At 32.1% G+C, this 21,507-nt stretch overlaps 2 protein-coding genes across 3 annotated transcripts; one reads left to right on the top strand and one right to left on the bottom strand.

The window, feature by feature from the left end:
* Nucleotides 1-5,159: 5,159 nt before the first annotated feature.
* On the top strand, nt 5,160-13,232 carry CLC-D (chloride channel D). 2 transcript variants are annotated; one of them, XM_090308544.1, is made up of 23 exons: nt 5,160-5,761; nt 5,918-5,990; nt 6,334-6,555; nt 6,653-6,699; nt 6,805-6,903; nt 7,520-7,594; nt 7,873-7,961; nt 8,332-8,472; nt 8,555-8,625; nt 8,721-8,800; nt 8,916-9,065; nt 9,269-9,328; nt 9,434-9,508; nt 9,721-9,872; nt 10,677-10,812; nt 10,884-11,012; nt 11,464-11,541; nt 11,616-11,671; nt 11,788-11,871; nt 11,962-12,118; nt 12,234-12,335; nt 12,423-12,464; nt 12,857-13,232. In XM_090308544.1, exons 1-23 carry the CDS (start codon nt 5,585-5,587, stop codon nt 12,872-12,874), a joined length of 2,313 nt encoding a protein of 770 aa, XP_090164670.1. In that variant the 5' UTR covers nt 5,160-5,584; the 3' UTR covers nt 12,875-13,232. The 2 variants fall into 2 exon arrangements, with proteins under 2 accessions (XP_090164670.1, XP_038875587.1); XM_039019659.2 differs by having other exon boundaries at nt 5,171-5,761; nt 12,423-12,469.
* A 1,138-nt stretch (nt 13,233-14,370) lies between these two features.
* LOC120092739 (Cupredoxin superfamily protein) lies at nt 14,371-17,174 on the bottom strand. The gene is made up of 2 exons (XM_039050911.2): nt 16,775-17,174; nt 14,371-14,980 (listed from the first exon to the last, which is right to left on the bottom strand). The coding sequence occupies exons 1-2, from the start codon at nt 16,950-16,952 to the stop codon at nt 14,607-14,609; spliced, it is 552 nt and encodes a 183-aa protein (XP_038906839.1). The 5' UTR covers nt 16,953-17,174; the 3' UTR covers nt 14,371-14,606.
* Between the last annotated feature and the right edge of the window lie 4,333 nt (nt 17,175-21,507).

Here is a 21,507-nt window from a genome sequence, read left to right as displayed (position 1 = left end):
CCCTACGTGTGAAAATTGATGCATATGTGATTTTCAAATGAATAGTATAAATTGATCCACTTATACAAATTTAAGAGTTCAGATAATACAATTATAATGTCACATCCCCTCCCAAATTACGTTTTTAACCTAAGAGGAGGTATGAAGACAACAGATATCAACCCTCTTATAACATCTACTGCCAACTGAACCTGTTAACCTCACATCTTATGAGCATGTATTACTATGGCCTTAACTCTGTGAACCTGCTCACCAGTAATTCTATCACATAATAAAATTTAACTCATTATCGCCACACTCTAATTACAACATCATCACTCAAGAGATAGTTAATTACAGACCAAACCCTGACTTTAATTAACTCTTTTACAACGATGGCAGACTGAATTTGTCAAGTAACCCGCAATCCTGTAATCTTGGAACTCTTCCATTACCTGGAGGGGGGGGGGGGGGGGGGGAACAAAAAACATTGGAAAACGTGAGCTGGGGAGCCCAGTGAGTGACATATTTAAAAACATAGGATTTTACTATAGAAATCAATTCCATCAAATAATTCTCTAAATCATTGACATACTCTTCCAGCTTAAACTTGGAAAACTCTTTGAAACGTATAACAAATAAAAACATTATACTCTCAAATAATTTAGTGAAAACCAGAGTTCACTTAAATCATAAACTTCCAGATTTAGAGCATAAGATGCTAAACTAGAAGATTCATAACACAAATATCAACTAAAAACATCCTCATAGTTTCAAGGTTTAAAACAGGCTTTTCAATAAGCTCATCAAATAACAAAATATCAACTTATAATGATAATAATTCTAAAAACCCTGAAAGCATCTTATGAAACCATCATATAAAATATTTGTACCCTTTTTAAACCTTAGTTGGGTGGAGCTCCTTTTGCTCAACATCCCCAACGTTGAAATCCTTAGTTGAAGTGGAATTCTACATCATCAATGGTGTCGATAATAATCTTACGTGCACGTAGAGATTTTTCCTAGTTACTTTCGTCTCCTTCAGCATTAGGGTGGAATCAACCCTATATGTCTTCGTCTCCTTCGGTAACGGGGACCTTGATACCTTCATAGCCTTCAGTATCGGGTTTTATAGCTAAGGTACTAAAACATATTTCTCATATTCAATCTTTACATAGCAAATTAGCATTCCTCATAAAACATAGCATTTTAAATGGCTATCATCATAAAATTCATTATCATTAGGAATGCTTATGCCTTTCAAATCATATTTAAACAACGCTTAACTCATGGTTCATAAACTTTTTTTTTTAAATCATTCATGCATTTAAGTATACTTGAAAACATAGGAACTTCTAGCTCAACTAAGAAATATTTATACATAAACATATCTTAAAGATATTGAAGTACAAAGCTCATGAAAAGATAACTCATTGTTTAGTATGCTTTGAGAACAACAAACTCAAACAACTTCAAACCTTGCATTCAACTCTAATGTTTTGAATACTAACTCATCTAAAGCATGCTTTTGAGTTCATCTATCAATCATACTATACTTAATCATTTCAAACATGCTATAACTTGAAAACTAGTAAAGGAATATACTTTAAAATACTTTAATAATTAGAAGCCACTGGCCCATAGTTAGCTCTCTTTCCTAGCCTTTTAGGCTTTGAGCATCCCTTAGGCCAACACACACTTCTCTGTAGCATAGTTGGCTGCATGATCTTCTCTTGGACGCATGGTCTCTCCTTGGATGCATGGTCCATTCTTGGACGCATGGTCCTTCCTTAGATGTATGGTTCTTCCTGTTTTTCTTTCTTTCCAAACACTTATAGCACCAATTTCAGCTCCAATTAGACAAAACTTCCTTCATGAAACTTGTTAGAAGTTTTTCAAGAAGCTTAACTCCAAATTTGAGCCTCTAATTCCTTCTTTAGAGCTCAGAATGCTCCAAATACCTCAGCCTGCTCTGGATGCTCCAAATTCTGATATTCATTGAGTTCCCTTCACTTTTAGGCATCATTCTGGCCAAATCTTCTCATGGCAGCCTATGGTTATATTTTACACCCAAAGAGATTCAACTTAGTTAAAAATCTTCTTTTTAGCACAAGTCAAATGCTTACACCACTTGCTTATTTCAACCTTCAAGTCATCTACTTGCTTCTTTATCACCTAAATCCCAGGTTCAATTTTCAGAATATATAACCCAAAATCTTTTCATTAAAATCTAAAACTTCCTTTTATGAACCTTTTATATTCTTTTAACTAACTTACCTCAAAAGTATAGCTCTTAATTCTTCTTGAAACACTTGAAATTCATCAAACATCACGAACTGCCCGATTGAACTCAGAATCTGTAGTACCTTGATTCTTCTTTAATTTTTAGCATCAAATCGTGGGTGTTTTCTTTCGTAGCCCCATATTTTCTTTCTCACTCATCCAGCTTTCAGATGGCTATAAGATCACTTATTTTGGCTGAGTATAAAGGCTCAAATTGATTTCCTCTTAACAATTTATATATATAGAAAATTAACAATTTATATATATAGAAAACTCTGCATGAATTCCAGCTTCCTTAATTTTGCCAAGTAACTAGGGATGTACATGGATTGGGTTGGGTTGGGTTGAGGGTGTTTTTTGGACCAATCCAAAAATTCGGGTTGGTTAGGTTGGCAACACATAGAATCCAAATAAAGTCTCTAACCCAACCTAATCTAAACCTTAAATTCGAGTTGGGTTGGGTTGGGTTGTCGGGTTATAACTTGTTTTTTTCTTTTTAATTAAAACTATGTAATTTATATACAAGACATGACTAATAACTAAAATCTCATAAAATTCAAATGTTAAATACCAAATATCTAAGATATTTATCGCAAACTTCAAATAAAGACTAATATCATAACAATTTTAAAAGAAAAATATTTAATTCACAAATTAATCAATACAAATGAATTAAATTTTTTTAAAAAAAGAGAAATATGTATAGTATATTTTATTTATATATATAATTCGGGTTGGGTTGGGTCAACCCAAATTTTTTTAGCCAATCCAACCCAACAAAAATAGAAAAAGTTTAATCAAATCCAACCCAAAACACAAAACCAACCCAACCCAACCCAACCCTTATATTTTGGGTTGGGTAGTCCGAATTGTTCGGATTGTCAGGTTATTTGAACACCCTAACAAGTAACCTCCCTAGTTGTCAATTTTGTCTTAGTTGGCTATTTTTTATCATGTCACCTCATGCTTCAGCCATATTGTGTGTCTTTCACCACCCAAAACTTCACTTCCAATACATAGGAGCTTGCTTCAACGCATGGATGTTCCTTTGCTCCCAACGCATCACTAGGTTTCAAGCTTCTCAATGCATGACATGTCACCAAACCCATCTAACCTCGATGGCAAGCCAACCAATGCATGATTTGCCTCTCCTCAAGCCAAAACCTTCAAAGTGAGGTTCACTTACCTCATGACACAACTTATTCCTTGGCCATTCCTTCCTTTCAACACATGGTTGTTGCATACTTCTCAATGTATGAGGCTTGTTTGAGGTGTCTTGCATGTTCTACTTGGCCCTATTCTTTAGGTATCCTTTACTCAATGCATGGTGCATCAATTTTACTCTTCCTAGGGCTTCTTTGGACTCAGGGTAATATTTGCCATGCGTTTAATTTCCCCTCTTTTCCTCTTTACTTAGTTTTTAAACTCTTCCTCCGAGCATGGTTTCTCTACTTGAGTTCAAAACATAGTTCTCGTGTTTCTAATTGTGTTATGCATCCAAGTAGGCTGTTTTCCTTTGGGTATGCGTTCACTTGGCCTTCTTTAGAGTTTCTTGTATAACTCCTTCCCAAATGGTTGTTACATATAAACTCTCATACATGGTAACTGCTCTTTTTTGCCAATGGAATGCAATGTTGTTTTTTTGCTAATGGAATGTAACATAGGATATAAATTGATATACTCATGAATGTTTCGAAATTTAATTGATACAATTATTAGTTAGAGTTTTACTTGATATAACTCCAATGATTATGATTTAAATTTATTCTTTTTCTTAAAAAAATAAAATCTTGTATGTTAAATAACAAGGTAGTCTCAACATTTCAAGCTAGTGCTAAAAGTTATGAACTTAATATATATATATATATCAAAGAGGCCCTGAACTTTCAATTCTACTCCTAAAAATTCTAAACTATTAATATATTTAATAGGCCTCTAAAGTTTTAATTTTGTAATTAGTAATTCCTACCATGTTCAAATTTTTTACAAACTAATTAATATATTAGATATAGGCTAAATTATATATATATAAAATACCCTAAAATTGATTTTTTTTTTTTTTTAAATACTCTTATACTTTCAAAAATTATAATATTACTCCTTAATTTTTATAGACATTTTAAAAAAATAACTGTGAAATATAATTCTTTTAGAATCTCAAATAGAAAACAAGACTGAAACTGTGTGTCGGTAACCTAAATGATGTGGTGATCTAAATTTTTATTCTAAGTCATTGTTACACCATTTTATATTTTAATTTTTCGTCCAAGATTTTAAAGAATCTCTACTCCAATAATACTTTTGAGACATTTATGAAAATTTGGGATAATGTTGTAACTTTTGAAAGTATAAGAATATTTTAGAAACAAATAGTAAAGTTCAATAACTTTTTTTTTATAATTTAATCTTACACATGTAATAGAATTTTATGTCTACATTATAAAACTTTCAATATGAATATATAAGTCCATAAATATGTGACATAAAACTAAAATTTCAATAACCATTCCAACTCAAAATAAAAAGGAGACTCCTAGGATAATTTTTGAAATGTGAAGACTAAATGAAAACAAAATCGAATATTTAAAACACATTAAAAAAAAAGGAGGAATTTTTTAAAAATAGAAAAATAAGGAAACTATTTACACAAAACATCAAAATTTAATATAATTTGATAAAGACGGATAGAAGTCGGTATCTATCCATGATAAAAATTAATAAAAGTCTGTCAATGATACCATGTAATAAACTATAATAGAAGTTTATGAGAGTGTTTTTTTTTTCTATTTCGATAAATAATTTGATATTTTTTCGATTAGTAAAATTAAAAAAATAAAAAAAGTAACAAATCATTCATGGTACTTTTTAGATGATTTTTTTCCCCTTGTTTGGTTACTATTGTTATTTTAATTTAAATTTTGGTGGTACGGTGTGTTGTGTTGTGCGAGTTTCGTCCATGTAAGTTGATTTACAGTTGATTCCAAATCTTAATTCTCAAACTTCTTTCTAATTAAATTCTACTTCTTCTTGAGTCGATTGAACGCTAAGAACAGGGCGATCCACAGATATAATTCCATACCCAACTCAGTTTCTTGAATTTCCCCACTTCTTCAGCTTCAATCTCGTTTATTACGATCTCGATTCACCATTTTCACGGATTCTGTCCTCTGGATTCCATTCTTTTCATTTTTAAATCCGACCCACTATTTTGCGGCTGTCTCTGATTTCAAATCCATCACAAATTTCGAGTTTTTGAGTTTGATTGTACTCAAAATTAGGGTTCATTTGAGCTGTTTTAGGATTGGATCAGAATTGATACACTATGCTGTCGAATCAGCTACAAAATGGAATGGACAGAGCAAAAAACATGTGGTCTCGTCTTCCGAATACCGACGAAAATGAGGACGAGCTTCTTAGTATCTTGAAGAAGAACGATGGGGGTGGCGTCGAAAGTCTTGATTATGAGGTTATCGAGAATTATGCTTACTGGGATGAGCAGGTACTTTCGTTCTGTTTTGTTTCTGGTCTTTGGAAAATTCTGATTACTTCAAAATTTCTTGTGTTCGGTTGAAAAATAATTATTTATTATGAAATGGTGCTTGAGCAGATGCTGTTTTTATGCTTCTTCTCACGATGTGTATTTGGTTTTCTGTAGGCGCAAAGAGGGAAATTGTTTGTTGGCTATAGTGTGGCAGTTAAGTGGCTGTATGCCTTGTTCATTGGCATTGGTATGATGACAGCTTCCTTTTACGTTAAAATCTCCATGCTACTATTTACTAACTCGTGTTTACAAAATGAACTATACTTAGTTATTTATACTCACCATATGAATTTATGGGTAAAATAAGCGAATTTGTCTGATTTATGTGGGTAATATAATCCTTTGTTTAGTTGGAGATCTTAATCTAAGTTATAATGTAACTTTTAGTAGTACTTGACAAATGGAGTGAAAGAAAAGTGATTGAACTGAAACTCTTGGTTTTCTTTTTGCATAATTTAATTGAACTGCAAAAACCGTATGGTTGTTTTTCTTGTGATATCATGTTATTGATTCCTCTTGGCTGCATTCAGGCACAGGATTGGCTGCAGTTTTCATAAATATGGCTGTTGAGAACTTTGCTGGCTGGAAATTTTCATTGACATTTGCCCTAATTCAAAAGTCATATGTGGCTGGTTTTATAGTATACTTAGCAATCAACTTGGGTCTAGTGTTTTCATCTGTATATATAGTCACACACTTTGCTCCTGCAGCAGCTGGATCTGGCATACCTGAAATCAAGGGCTATTTGAATGGTATGATGTTATTGATGGCTCTTCATTTCCCTCCCCCAGTAAAATCAAAACAAATTTTTTGGGCGTTTGAAAGCATTTCTTTTGTTCAAATGAACAGGAATTGACATACACGGTGTCCTTTTCTTCAGAACCTTAATTGGAAAGGTATAATTGGTAACCCTCCGTGTCCGTATAGTTGAAACTTTCTGCAGATATCTTTTTTTTAAGTTTTCTCATTTTTTTTCTTTTTATAATCTTGGTATATGTCAGATATTTGGAAGCATTGGTTCAGTGGGAGGTGGATTGGCTTTAGGCAAAGAAGGGCCTCTTGTACATACAGGCGCCTGTATTGCTTCTTTGTTAGGACAAGTAAGCCAGCACAAATTTCTTGGAGTTGTACTCTTGTGACAAATGATATTTTCAGAATTCAACGCGAAAGTAGATTTTATTAATCTACACCTACATACCATCAGTTTTCTTACCTGAAAGCTGTGAAAGCATTAGTGTCGTTTTGCTGAATTTAGGGTGAAAATTATTGTTTGCAATAGGCAGATTTCTGAGTTTCAGACTTTGAAGTGTTTAGAGGGGCGGAAAGGGATCCTAGCAATGTTTGGTCCCTCGTCAGTTTCTATGTTTTTGTTTACCTCTAGACTTCGATTTCAAAGACCTTTCCTAACTATTCTATAGGAACTATATTTATATAGTTGGAGCCACTTTCTTTAGTGGGGTTCCCTTCTTTGTGGGCTTGAGTTTTCTGTATGCCTGTATATTCTTTCATTTTTTTCTCAATGAAAGTTGTTTTAATTTTTTTTAAAAAGTGTATGGTGAATATCCAAAACAGGTCATGTCAAGTGGTTGTGACCTCATTACAGCCTTCCACCACCATATCCTACGAGTTAGAAAGAAAAATCCTTAGAGATGAATTATAAGCGTATGGTTAGTTAAAATAATGATTTTTTTCTTGTCTCTTTAATTTTGAAATCAGGGTGGATCTGCTAAATATCATCTAAATTCCAGGTGGTTACAAGTATTCAAGAGTGACCGGGATCGTCGTGATCTGGTAAGTTATTTTAAGCATTTTAATTGTACATTCTAGCTGTCCTAAAACAAACCATGATTTAATGTTACTTTCTGCATGATTATATACACATATTGCTTAATTGTTATTTGTCTTAGTTTAGTATTGGACTTGGAGAACTTGATAACTTTTATTGGGTCTTTCCTATACACAATTGTTTACGATTTTATGCAAAGCCCACATCCTTATAGTAACTATTAGTGGTTGTAAAGGCAAATGACCTGATTCTTCTCCCTCTTTTTTGGTTAACATTTTGAAAGGTAACCTGTGGGTGTGCAGCTGGAGTTGCTGCAGCTTTTAGAGCTCCAGTTGGCGGTGTATTATTTGCACTGGAAGAAGTAACTTCTTGGTAAACACATTTCTTCCTTTCAACATGCTTGAAAGCTGACTTATGTAGTCGTTAAACGTTTCTTTCCTCTCTTTGTTAATTTATGAGCAAAATAGTATTTTGAGATCCTTGTAGTTTGGGTTAGCGACAAAATTTTTGCGGCACTGAAAGCAAGTATTTATTAATCTACAGGGGTTGCGTTCTTAGTTCTGAAACTATAGGGATCAAGTGAAAAGACTAGCCCAATCTATACTTCCGTTAATTTATTTTTACACATTATGAGTTGTTTTCTTTTGTCTGTGCTTGAGTGTGTAGAGGTCATATGGTCTGATGAGTATAGTATTATCGACTTGAGAAAATTGCATATGTGAATTTTTTTTTTATTTTGAAGGTGGAAGAGTCAACTTTTGTGGCGTGTGTTCTTCACTTCTGCAGTGGTGGCTGTTGTGGTGCGTGCAGCTATGGGATGGTGTAAGAGTGGGAAGTGTGGACATTTTGGTTCTGGTGGTTTCATAATATGGGACATATCAGAGTAAGGTTTATAATCTATTCATGCCTTCCATGCATGCCTATTTCTCCTTTGAATTTTTATTTCCTGATGGTTATACTTTTAGTGGCCAAGAGGACTACTCTTTTGGGGAGTTGTTGCCCATGACTGTGATTGGTGTAATTGGAGGGTTATTAGGTTGGTAATTCTAGTCATACCTTTTCAGTTGGCCTAGATAAATTTCCAATTCCTGGGATTAGGTTTTATGTTCATTCTTTTGGTTATTCTTTTAGGAGCATTATTCAACCAGCTTACTCTTTACATTACTTACTGGCGACGAAACCATCTGCACAAGAAGGGGAACAGAGTCAAGGTGCACAAAAGTCTAATGATGATTTGTGTCTACTGTTTCTTCATCATGAAATTCTTGTTCCCCAATTACTTCAGTTTCACACTCAAGACAATTTTTCTCCCTTGAAAAATTTCAGATCATTGAGGCTTGTCTTATCTCAGTATTGACATCAATTATTTCCTTTGGACTACCACTTCTAAGGCAATGTACTCCATGCCCCAAACCTGATCCTGAATTGGGAAATGAATGCCCAAGGCCTCCAGGAACATATGGGAATTATGTTAATGTAAGAATCAGTATTGCTCATCTTTTGTTGTTATTTCCTTATCCTTGTAATTTTCATGCATGTGCATGTGATGCAATACTAATCTCATATCATCTTAATCGGTTTAAAGAGGTAGCTATATCATCCCTCATTTAATAGGAGCTATGCACACTAGGAGTTGTTTGGCACTAAAAGTTGCCTATTTGTTGCTATTTTTTTCCCAGTTTTATTGCAGTAAGGACAATGAATACAATGATCTTGCAACCATCTTCTTTAACACCCAGGTTTTTTCATTTTTCATTTTTCAAATTTCTGCCGAGCTTTTCCATTTCTCTGAATAATATATTTTTTTTTTACCTTCTTGGTTTCGCTATAAATTACTTTTCCAGGATGATGCCATAAGGAATTTGTTCAGTGCAAAAACAATGCATGAATTCAGTGCGCGGAGTTTATTGACCTTTCTGGTAACCGTATTCACTTAGTTTAAGACATTATTTTCTTTGTTCACAATTCACATGCTCTTTTGTTGTTTTGACTCATATTTTCATTATCTTATTGAAAATATCCTTCATTTAAGAATTGATAAAAGAATAAAATCACTTAGTTGTGCCATATTATGAGTAACTTAATTATATGATTGTTTTAAAATGTTTCGTCTACTCTTCTAATTTTTCAGGTTATGTTTTATACTTTAGCTGTCGTGACATTTGGTACTGCAGTTCCTGCTGGTCAATTTGTTCCTGGTATAATGATTGGATCTACATATGGACGTTTGGTTGGAAAGTTTGTGGTTAGTTTCTACAAGAAGCCCAACATTGAAGAGGGAACGTGAGTTCTCTACTTATGCTGTGAATGCTCTATTTTAATTAATATGTTACTGATATTAAGAGAGTGCTGGAAAACATGTGGGATATGATGATTTTGACCTGCCATTTTTTCTTCCAAATAAAGCTATGTGGGTCATTTGCTTGCCAATGGAATTCATGGGAAATACCAAAATAAGAAGGAAAAAAGGGGAAATACTAGATTTTGGCGAGCTACTCTGTTAGGTGGGCTAACTGACAAAGTAATAGGGACAACTTTTTTCTAGCCAAGAATCCATTCTAGAAACAAACTGTATCCAAGACTTCCAGCTCAAAGGAGCACCAAAGGCTAGACAAACTTTGTCGAGAGCTAAAAGGGCTTACAGAAAAAGACTTGATTGACAAAAATCATAAAAGTGCTTTGAAAACAAAATTTATGGTTTAGGATAGCACAAATCAAAGGGAAATCGTTGGCAAATGTAATCATGAAAGATCCAGTGCATTGGCAAATAGAAACTTGTGACAATTAAGAGAGGGAGAGCCATGGGAAAGAGAAAATCACCGATTCAAGGGTTGTTTTCTGGAGAGGCCAGAGTAGAATAGGCAATAAATATTGAACTTGTCTCGACTCTCTCTCTCTCTCTTTTTTGTGTGTGTGTGTGTGTGGGGGGGGGGGGGGGGGGGGGGGGGGTTATTTTGGCTGCTGTGTTTTACAATACGTTTGTGCTTCTTTTTTTCTTTTTCATAATTTTTTAATTTGAAAGAATTTTATTCTACCTTCATATGATTAAAATCTTTAACATTCTTTCAAATCTTACTGGTTTTCTAGATATGCTTTGTTGGGTGCTGCATCTTTTCTAGGAGGCTCTATGCGAATGACAGTGTCTCTGTGTGTCATCATGGTTGAAATTTCAAACAATTTGAAATTTTTACCTCTCATCATGCTTGTGCTTCTGATGTCCAAGGTAAGTCATCATATACATATATTTTCTTTTTCATGGGTGCACGTGAAAGTTTCTTATTTATATCACTTCAGGCTGTTGGTGATGCCTTTAATGAAGGCCTGTATGAAGAGCAAGCCCAGTTGAGGGGTATTCCATTACTGGAATCGAGACCGAAGTACCAGATGCGGAAAATTACAGCAAAGGAGGCCTGTGGAAAAAGGGTGATCTTGCTTATTCCTGAAACTCCTCTCGTAGTATATTTAGTAGAGTATTATCCAGGCAAAGATGTTTCATTTGAGCCCATGCGAAAAAAAATATGCTATATCAAGAAAAGGAAAAATAAAGTTTTGGGTGAAGTATATGCATTGAGGACAATTTGTGTGGTTCAAAATAATTGAAACAAGTGGATTACCTGTAATTATTTTGGATAATCTTTGTAGTATTAGATTCTTATTTATTGATATGTTTTTTTTGGGTAAAAAACATTTCATTGATAGATGAAATAAGGGGAAAACCCCAAAACACCTATTAGGAAATTACAAGAGAGATTTCCAATTGGCAAGTAAAAAAGATAAACTATAATGGTTAAAAGGATACTTAATTTTGCACCAATATGTTGTTTTTTCTATAATATGTTCTTACTTACCAATATGTTATTTTCTTTATTTGAAGGTTGTCTCCTTCCCCCGCGTTGTTAAGGTTGCTGATGTCGTTAGTATTTTACGGAGCAACAGACATAATGGCTTTCCTGTGAGCATAGCTAAATTCTTCCTTTTCTCCTCATCTATTCACCTATTCTTAAGGCTGTACTTCTTGTCCCTTAGGTGATCGATTACTCTCGAAATGGAGAAACCCGTGTCATTGGACTAATGCTTAGAAGGTATAGGGTGAATTGACAAGACACCCAATCTTTTTTTCTTCCTTTTTTCTTTTTGGTGGGAGGGGAGGTAGGATTCAAGCATTCCATAAATCCTTGCTATATGATTGTCGATGCAGTTACTTTTTAGGACTTCTGCAGTCCAAAGTAGATTTTCAGCACAGTCCCTTGCCTTCTGATCCGAGAGGATCTATATCAAGCAGGTAAATGGATACATCTCAGTCCTGAGATTATAATGGATGGGTTATCCCTCACTTTCCATTGAGCTCTGGCTTATTCTTTTGGAATTTCAGGCACAATTTCAGTGAATTTGTGAAACCTGCTTCCAGTAAAGGAATTTCTATTGATGATATAAATCTTAGTTCAGAGGACTTGGAAATGTACATCGATCTACTTCCATATCTGAATCCATCTCCATATATTGTCCCCGAGGATATGTCTCTGACAAAGGTTAAAATTTTATTTGGTTGATAGCTTTTGTTAGTTATATGTTAAGTATCATTTTTGAGGGAATTGTGGTTTCCATAATCTTAGAATTCAAATGTTGTATTTTGCAATGGCATAGGTATATAATCTTTTCCGGCAACTGGGTCTGAGACACGCATTTGTTGTTCCCCGTCCATCAAATGTGGTTGGTTTGATTACTCGAAAGGATTTGTTGATAGAGGTAGTGTAGCTGCCTTACCATGCTTAATATTTGAATTCTCAAATACACAAATGTGGACATTAATAAGATACGAACACCTCCATGCAGGATAGCGAAGATTCCGATGCAATGGAACTACAATCGACTAGTGTAAGGTCTCTGACTCTCTATGATGCTTTACTTGTCTAACAAAATAGATATTCGCAACAGGAATGTTATGCTCATTGAGAAGTCTGTGACATATATTCCAATAGCTTCTAGAGTTTGGTTTAAAGTAGAACTCATAAAAAGGATGCATCTATTCACTCTGACCCAGATGTCTATCATTCTGTGGGACTTCCAAGATTGTGATGAGAAATGCTTGAAAATGTCTTTGTTTGGAATGGAGGCCTTGATGCTTGATTCTTATGATCTAGTCACTTTAGTTTCGCTGTCAAAACGAGTTCGTCTAATGTGGTCCAAGGAAGTAATGTAGAAAAATCCTACCAATTGTATGATCTTTTCAAACTCAACTTTATTATTCAATATTGTTATGATGGCAGAGCTCGTCGTCCAGATAGAAGAATACATACACGGAATGGGGATGTGGAGAGCCCACTTCTCAATGGACTTTTGGTCAATAACACAGATGGCTGATAAATATAATATAGCAACTTCAAAGCTTAAGATGGTCAGCTTATTACTACTTTGAGCTCTCTTCATATTCCCATTAGGAAATATAATTCTTTATTGTTTGCCGGTTGGGATTCCAATCCCAAGCCTGGTATCTGCAGCATTGTATTGTATCATAGAATGTTAGTAAAGATAGAAAAAATGGCTGAGGTAACTTTTTGGAATATTGTAGAGTTGCTTAGTTGATTTTTGTTTTTGACATTGTTATACTTTAGTAACAGGCTATGAAAATGTGCTGGATTGATATGACTGGACTTTATAGGGACATTTGGGAATGGGAAAAATCAGAAATGTAAAGGGTTTGAGATGGAGACAGGGATGGATGTAGCCAAAAAAAACTAGGGAGCCTTTCTCAGTGAAATCTGTGGTGGGGATGAGCCTCTGAACAAGTTTTGTTGTTCAAGATTTTGGAATGGGGAATCTTTGTTTATAGTTGGGATAAAGTCATCATACTTGGGAAAAGTTTCCCCTTTTATTTGAGAGATAAGAAAAAGTAACACATGATAATGGGAATGAAAAGTCTTTTTTTCTTCTTCTCTAAATTAATTTTAGGTATGAAAATGGGAGAATACATCCTTTACTCCTCCACCTTATCCTATCCTGTCCTGTCTCCATCTTTATAATATAAAAGTGAAGGAGGAATAGGCGTGAAGTAACCTAATATTGCCCTTTATGCACCTTTTTATAGTTTATAAAAAATTCGATCTACTTGTATAATTTTTTTTAATTAAATATTACAAAATCTTTTATGATATGGAGTAAATAGTTATAAATAATAAAGTATACAGATTAAATTGTTACTAATTAAAGTTTTCAGATGGGTTACTCCCATAAAAGTCGGAGTTCAAAGGTATTTTTTTTACTCTTTTTTTTAAAAGATTTTTTTGGGGAAAGTTTTATAAGAAGATCATAAATTAGTAATCTTTAATTTATATGATTGATTTATTTGGATGTACAGGAACCATATTTCTTTTAAAAGAAAAAAATCATAAATTAACATGGTCTTTCGTTTTTGTTAACCTTATCAATGAATGGCTATCATTAATTTCAAATAATTGTTATTTTTTTTAAGTGAACTATTTATAATTGACATGCACTTTTCATAAGAATGAAGGTTTCAATCATCAAATTCTACTTTTGTTGTACTATAAAAAATAGAAAATTTTCAATTATACCAAGTAAGAATTATTACATCAACTTGAACATATTTTAATCGGTCATGTATTATAACTTTGATCAATAAGTTAGCCTTGAATCCTAAAAAAAAAAAGTAATTTTTTTTTTTTTGATACAACAACTAAATTGAGAATCGAAGCTTCAATCTTTTAGAGAAAAATTATTTTTTTAAAAAAAAAGAAATCCAAAAACTAACTAATTAAGCATATTATACTCAAGATGAAACGAACATTTTCATTATTTCCAAAGTACAAGGCTTCAAAATTGAAAGAAAAAAAAAACATATGTATATAAAGAAAGAGAACAATAACAAACTGCCACTACAAAATACAAAAATCTGCTACCCAAAGCGAAACAAAAGGGTCTGCAATTTATTGGGAAAAAAGGGGGAGGCAGCAAGGTAAAATTGTCTCTGTTGCCCAATAATGAAGACCAATCCCTTTGTTAAGCAAGAACCCCAATCGCTACAACAGACAAGGCCAAAAGCAACATCGCAGATCCAGCCCCGACGCGAGGGGCGGCGGCTTTAGGTGCCGGTGCGGCGGGGGTGTGGGCGATGGGGACGGAGGGGGAGGCCAAGGCGGAGGGCTGAGGGGCAGCGGCGGCGGAATTGAGGCGTTGGACATTGATGTCGACCTTCTGGCCGGTCTGGCAGTGGCCAGGAACGCCACAGAGGAAAAAATGATGTCCTCTGGTTTGAATTGTGATGGAATCGTTGCCGGAAGTATGAGTCTCAATTGGGCGTGACACATTGCATGATTTGTACATCTCATGCGTTACTCTCATTACATTGTGGAATTTGGGATTATACTCGAATACTGTCAAAACAAACCAACCAACAAACAAACCCACCACCATCATTTCAATCATTTTTCAGTACCATATTTTTCCATCAAACCGACACAATCTGGCTATCTAATAATAATCCTTACATATAACATATTTCACAATTTGAGGATGACAAACTGGTTTATCTTCTTTTCTTGGATGATAGACAATTTTTCAACACATGTTTTCAATATGTTAAAGTATGGAGTTAAACCAATTATTCATGCATGGAGTCGAATGTATGTGGCTAACGTCACATATAAAAATAAAAAAACAAAATAGTTATCAAACGAGTTTTAAATTTTTTTTTAAAAAAACTAAAAGGTGGATATTTTTGAAAGCTTACAAACTTTAAGTAGAAATTAAAAATCAAATTTATAAATGTATAGTACTAAAATTTTGGTTAAAGTTTAGTTTCTTAACTTTTAGATTTGTGTATAGGTTACTAGACTAAAAGTTTTAATAAGTTCTAATAGGTTTATTGACAAATTTGATATTATTTAAAATTTCACAAGAATTGTGGATTAAAAATTAAAATTTGAATGGCTTATTAGATGCAAAGTTTAATTTTATGTTTACTAGGTTTGTAAATTCTAAAAAAATGTTGAATCGAACACACAAAATAGAAAATTTAGATAATTAATACATTTTAATGTTCATAAATTTATTTGGACAGAAGATAAAAGTTAAAGGATTAAATTTGCAAAAACTTTAGGTTAATAAGACTAAAAGTGAAAATTTAAAAAGTTAATAAGCAAAAATAGAATATTTGAAAGTATTTGATTAGGAGCGACAATAATAACAAATAATACATGAGCAACAAAAGATATATGCCATTGTAAAGGTAAAGAAGTAGGTAGTTACGAAATTGTCCCTAAGATTTGTCAAATATAAAGAATGCAAATTGGGTATACAAAAAGGACAATTATGGAATTTGAAAAGGGAGAAAAAAAAGTGAATTAAAAAGAGTGGAAAGAAGAAAAAAAAGGTAAAAGGAAGAGGTTATTTGAAGAGGTGTAATAACAATAATGAAGGCGTGAGTGAGTGGGGTGGAAAAAGGTTGTACAAATGGGCCCTACAAGGCCCATTATATCTGGCCCACTATCACATGCTTGTAGCCCAACTAATTGTTGTTTCGTGAATGGTGGGTGCTCCCCGTTCTCCTTCCCCTTCCCCTTTTTTGTTTTATTTTTTGGAACTTTCTTTCAAACCTATAACCATTCTCAAAACCTATGACCTTTTTTTTTTCTCTTTGTCGAACATGACCAAAAAAAAAAAAAAAAAAGAATACATCCTCTCACAAGCAACCAAAAACCTTAAAGTTTTTTTTTTTTTAAATGATTATAATTTTGTATGGAAGTCGAGACACCAAAGTGGCGTTTGGGTCCAATTTTTATTTTGATTCCTTGTTTTATTGTCTAAGTACTAATTTTAATCTTGATTTCTAGTCCAAAAATAGTTTTGGAATTTTATGAAATATCAAGAGTAATGTTTGTAATATTAAAAAAATTGTATGATAACTACAAAATGAGAGATCAAAACTTCGATTATGCTAATTATTTAAACTTCGGCATATAGAGGTATTTTTTAAAACAAAGAAAAAACTCTGGGATATATATATTGTATCCAACTTATTCACTAAAAAATCTTTATGTAAAAAAGAGGAAAAATTGGACAATAAAAAAACATGAAGATGAAAAAAAAAAAAAGCATGAAAATTGGATTTAATTTATTATGATCCAAAAGTTTGAAATTTTTAAATAAAATGTTAATCAGAAAGTTACCGATGACATCGCCGAGTTGGAAAGACTTAGTAGCAGCCCATTGCTTGTAGTCGACACCGCCGATGATGGTCCACCCGGCGGCGTCTCCAACCTTGTAAACCGCCGCCACTGCCATCTCCGACATCAACGACATCACCACTACCAACACCGCCGTCGTCACCACTGCCGCAAAACCCATTTTTTCTCTCTAAACTTTATCACTTTCGCTCAAAAATGGGTCTTTGTACTAAAGATGGATGGATAATATATAGCTTAAAAAAGGCTGTGCCTTCCCCCATTATCTCAATTTATATATAAAGAAAAAAGATATCTTTTGATGTATTGTAGGTTCTTTTAGATTAATTTAGTTTTTTTTTTTTTTTTTTTTTTTTGGGTGACCTCATTTTGGACATTGGATCTTAGAATCTAAGAAAGTTTCTTTATTTCAATCTTTCCTTTTTATTCAAATTGTTTTAATTTAAATTGTGAAAAAAATATATTTTCTCGATTTCATTTAGTTTTCAGATTTTAAAATGTTAAATATTTAGTCCTTGAACTTAATTTCAATTTAGTATTCAAATTTCAAAATGGTACCATTTTGTTTTATGATTGAATTTTATTTCAATTTGGTTTATAGATTTCAAAATTTACAATTTCGATTTTTCATTAAATATTCTTTTCACATTAATATCTATTAATTAACTAAAAATAGTTATTACATAAAATTTTAAAATAAAATTTAGTAGTGAAACTTAATTAAACATTAATAATTTTAATTATTTAAAATTAATTAATATACCTTAATCCTGAAAGCTGAAAGTTGAAGTGAAATGTAAACTTTCAAATTTAAGGGATTCAATTAAAATAAAACTTAAATCTCAAAAAAAAATTATAATATTTTGAAATCATGAAATAGATTGAATGTAGAAATTAATTCAAAATCCTAGATAAAAAATTGTATTTTTCCCCAATATTTAGAAAAATGATATGAAAAAAAAATAGGTGGCATGTCATTCATCAAAAGATTTTGAAAACTGTTCACATTATCAACCAATGAAAATTCATTACATGAAACCGAAAGGGCCCCAAATCCAATAATAATTAATATTAATTAAGAGTCATCTAATTTTTAACCATATTTTTGAATTAGCTAATCAGAATTTATTTGCAGTAAAAGAAGGAAGCGTTTTAATTCATCCGTTGGATCTTTCACAAAAAAAAATAAAATAATTAAAAGGGAAAATATTGATGGGTGTCATGATTCTGACTTTAGATGGAAATATAAATTTGATATTATATATGATTTTTTATAATTATTTCCTTTCCTTTTTCAATAAAATAAAATCGTTCCTTTCCAAATTTTTGGTTGGGCCATTAATGGTTGAAGTTGAAAAACTTCAAAGGAAAGAATGGAATGTTTAAACCCTGCTGGTAAGTCGTTAGAAAATTACTAGTTATATATACATATTTTTCTTTTAAATAAAATATTACTTTAATTAAAGATTTTTTTTAAGGTAGGTCATAAATGGAGGAATTTTTCATATCATTGTTTCTACTGAGTTACCAAAATATTGAATATAAAGTTGTCTCTTTAAGAGAGAAGATCCTTCTTTTAACTCTATAATAGGGATGACTAAATATTATTTAGGGAAAAATTAATTTTCCTACCAAAGTTAATGTCTTCCAAATTTTTTAACCAGTGAAATATTTTATACGTTAAAAACAGTTTTTGTTCATAAACTAATTTTATAAAAGTAACAATTTAGTTCACAAGCTTTAATTTGATAGTGATTTGGTACATGTGTTTCCAAATTAGTAACAATTTAGTTTTTAAATTTTAATAAATAATAATTTAGTCAATATACTTTTTAGATTGAATGAAAATTTTAATATGTTATAAATTAAATGGGATCAAATTTGTCTATAAACTATAAAACGTAACTAAATCTTTATGTAATAACAATTGATACTTAATTTTGATGAGAGTTGTTTATAAATTGTTATAAATTTAAAAGAATAGAGAGGATTAAATTGTTACCAACTTAAATTATCGATTCTATAAAAACCAAGTTTCAATTGAAAAAAAATGAAATGATTGAAGTGTCTTTTTAGTGCTTATTGGGGGCATATTTGCAGCCACATAAGATGTTGTCTTTAAGTTAGGGCAAACAATTAATTAGAAGCTTCTTTTTGCTCAACATTTTTTGTTATTATATATTGATATGATTCACCAACTTCTTTGCATATTGATTTGTCTACAACTAAGATTTGGACTTTGGTCCAAACAACCATGATTGGATCAATATTTCTCATCACCATCACCCATGATCATGAGAGGACACATATCACACACAATGGAATATAGGGAATTGATAATTTGGTGAAGAACTATTGTCACCTATTGGGTTGGTTGTGAGAGAGATTATGATAAATAAGGTTAGATACGATATTTACAGTAATGTGGGACCCAAAAAACGTATATATTAATTAGAAGGAAAGAAGATTATAGATTTATAAGTAACAACAAACAATCTTATGAAAAGAAGTTTTGAATAAAATTAAAAGGGATTTCTTTATAAAGACTTATATATAGTGTATATAACACATCAATACTAGATAATTAAAGATAATTTTACACCATGTTCTGGATCAAAATAATTCTTAGTGACTAATTATGTTGATGAAGTACTAAAATGTTTGTTGGGTGAAATTTAATTTTCGAAAAAAAAAAAAAACAACCTTTAGTCGGAGAATCCCACATTGGAAAATTTTGATTTGGAAGCTTCCTTTATATACTCCAATCTTGAATTTTCCAAGAGGTATCCATGTTTAACAAAAGTGAAATTTAGTGGCGTAGTAATGAAAGTTTTTGGATAAAAAACAAATAATAGATCAAAGTCATAGGATTGTTTGGAGATTTTGTTAATAGGAAGTTTGTTGGAGAGGAATTTGATGCTTTTTTTTATTAGAAAAGGAAATCATTAAAAGTATGATCAAATTAGTAATAAGACCCAATTATTATGAATATTAAATAGATGTTCATTGCTTAGTCTCCCAAAAGTCATGTGTCACCCTCCATATTGTTTGCCTTGTAGTATTCATGTTTGTCATGTAAGTACACATCCTACTTCGATTTTGCCTTTAAATAGTGGCATTTGGTGGATCTTAAAATCACACATACATTGGTGATAATGCAACTTCAAAATTCCACTAATTTTCATATTATCCAATTTTATAATTTTAGTTATTTTATGTTTTTAGTTATTTTATTTTATATTATATTATATAAATATATTATTATGTTATATTCTCTCTATATCTGTGTTCTCGTCGTAGTCCTCAATTTCATAACACGTTATCAGCACGAGCTCTTGTCGTTTTCTTCGCTAAAGGTAGGTCCTAAAGGTATGCCAGTTTTTCCCTCTTCGTTATAATTAATAAATTTAATGTTATTTTGCATATTCAATATCTATTAAATTTCTAATATAAATACAATATTTTGTGATAGTGTTACCATGAAAAATCTTACAAAATTAGAAATCACGACCCTTGACATTAATAGCAATAATTATTTGTCATGGATGCTCAATGTCGAAATTCACCTAGATGCTATGAACTTAGGAGAAACAATTAAAGAAGAAAATAGGACATCCTGTCAGGAAAAAGTAAAAGTATGATTTTCTTTCGTCATCATCTCCATGAGGGATTAAAAATGAAATATTTTACAACAAAAGATCCCTGTATCTTGTGGAAAAATTTGAAAGAAATGTATGATCATCAAAAGACGGTTATTCTTCCTAAAACTCGTAATGAGTGGATGTATTTGAGGCTACAAAATTTTAAATCAGTAAGTGATTACAATTTCGTATCATTTAAAATCAGTTCAAATTTGTTATTATGCAAAGAAAAAATTACTGATGTTGATATGTTAGAAAAGACATTTTCTACATTTCATATCTCAAATATGCTCTTGCAGCAGCAATATCGAGAAAAAGATTTTAAATAGTATTCTGAATTAATTTCATGTCTTCTCGTGGCTGAACAAAATAATGAGTTATTGATGAAAAATCATGAATCTCGACGAACTGGAACAACACCATTCCCTGAACTGAATGCTGTGAATTTTAATAATAATCGTGGTCAAGATTGTGGTCGCGTTCGAGGTCATGACCGTGGTAGAGGAAGAAATAATTATTATTTTCGTGGTGGTCGTTTTAATCATTCAAATTTCAAAAGAACCACACAAAATGATGATCATAAAAGAAAAGCTCCATAAGATAAGAGTTCAAAAAGTGTTGAAAATAAATACTTCCGATGCGAAATGATTGGGCATTGGTCACGTACCTATCGTACGTCAAAACACTTAGTTGACCTCTATCAAGCCTCCTTGAAGGAAAAAGGAAAAAATATGGAAGCAAATTTTGCATACCAAGATAATGATATATTTGACCCATCCCATATGACAAATTTGGATGTGGCGGACTTATTTGAATCTAATGAAGAGAAGATTGGCACAGTTGATGGAATATCAAGTGTTTGTTTTGATTTTGAGAATATCTAAGCTTAATGTTATTATTTTCTTTTATTTATCTTCATGTTTTTTTAAGTAATTTTTGTATATTTTAAGTGTTGTTTTTCTTATTGTAATTATTTTCTTTTTATGAAGAAACATGGCTCATTTTCATATGTTGGGTATTTCAAAATGAGCAAAGAACATCTATGTCTAACAGATAGTGTAACTACACATAATACTT

This window comes from Benincasa hispida, chromosome 12 (genome assembly GCF_027475165.1).
Source record: "Benincasa hispida cultivar pf3 chromosome 12, pf3_genome.v1.1, whole genome shotgun sequence".
Classification (NCBI taxonomy): domain Eukaryota; kingdom Viridiplantae; phylum Streptophyta; class Magnoliopsida; order Cucurbitales; family Cucurbitaceae; genus Benincasa; species Benincasa hispida.
Note: the sequence above shows the minus strand (reverse complement) of the source record. Positions and strands in the feature narration are given on the sequence as shown.

Bases quoted from the DNA above. Each gene is read 5' to 3' on its own strand.
- CLC-D (XM_039019659.2), top strand. From the start codon at position 5,585: ATGCTGTCGAATCAGCTACAAAATGGAATGGACAGAGCAAAAAACATG. The intron at 8,801-8,915 runs GTGCACAAAAGT...GAAAAATTTCAG, and splicing joins AGAAGGGGAACAGAGTCAAG to ATCATTGAGGCTTGTCTTAT. The intron at 12,336-12,422 runs GTAGTGTAGCTG...ACCTCCATGCAG, and splicing joins GAAAGGATTTGTTGATAGAG to GATAGCGAAGATTCCGATGC.
- LOC120092739 (XM_039050911.2), bottom strand. From the start codon at position 16,952: ATGGGTTTTGCGGCAGTGGTGACGACGGCGGTGTTGGTAGTGGTGATG. The intron at 14,981-16,774 runs GTAACTTTCTGA...TTGTTTTGACAG, and splicing joins CCAACTCGGCGATGTCATCG to TATTCGAGTATAATCCCAAA.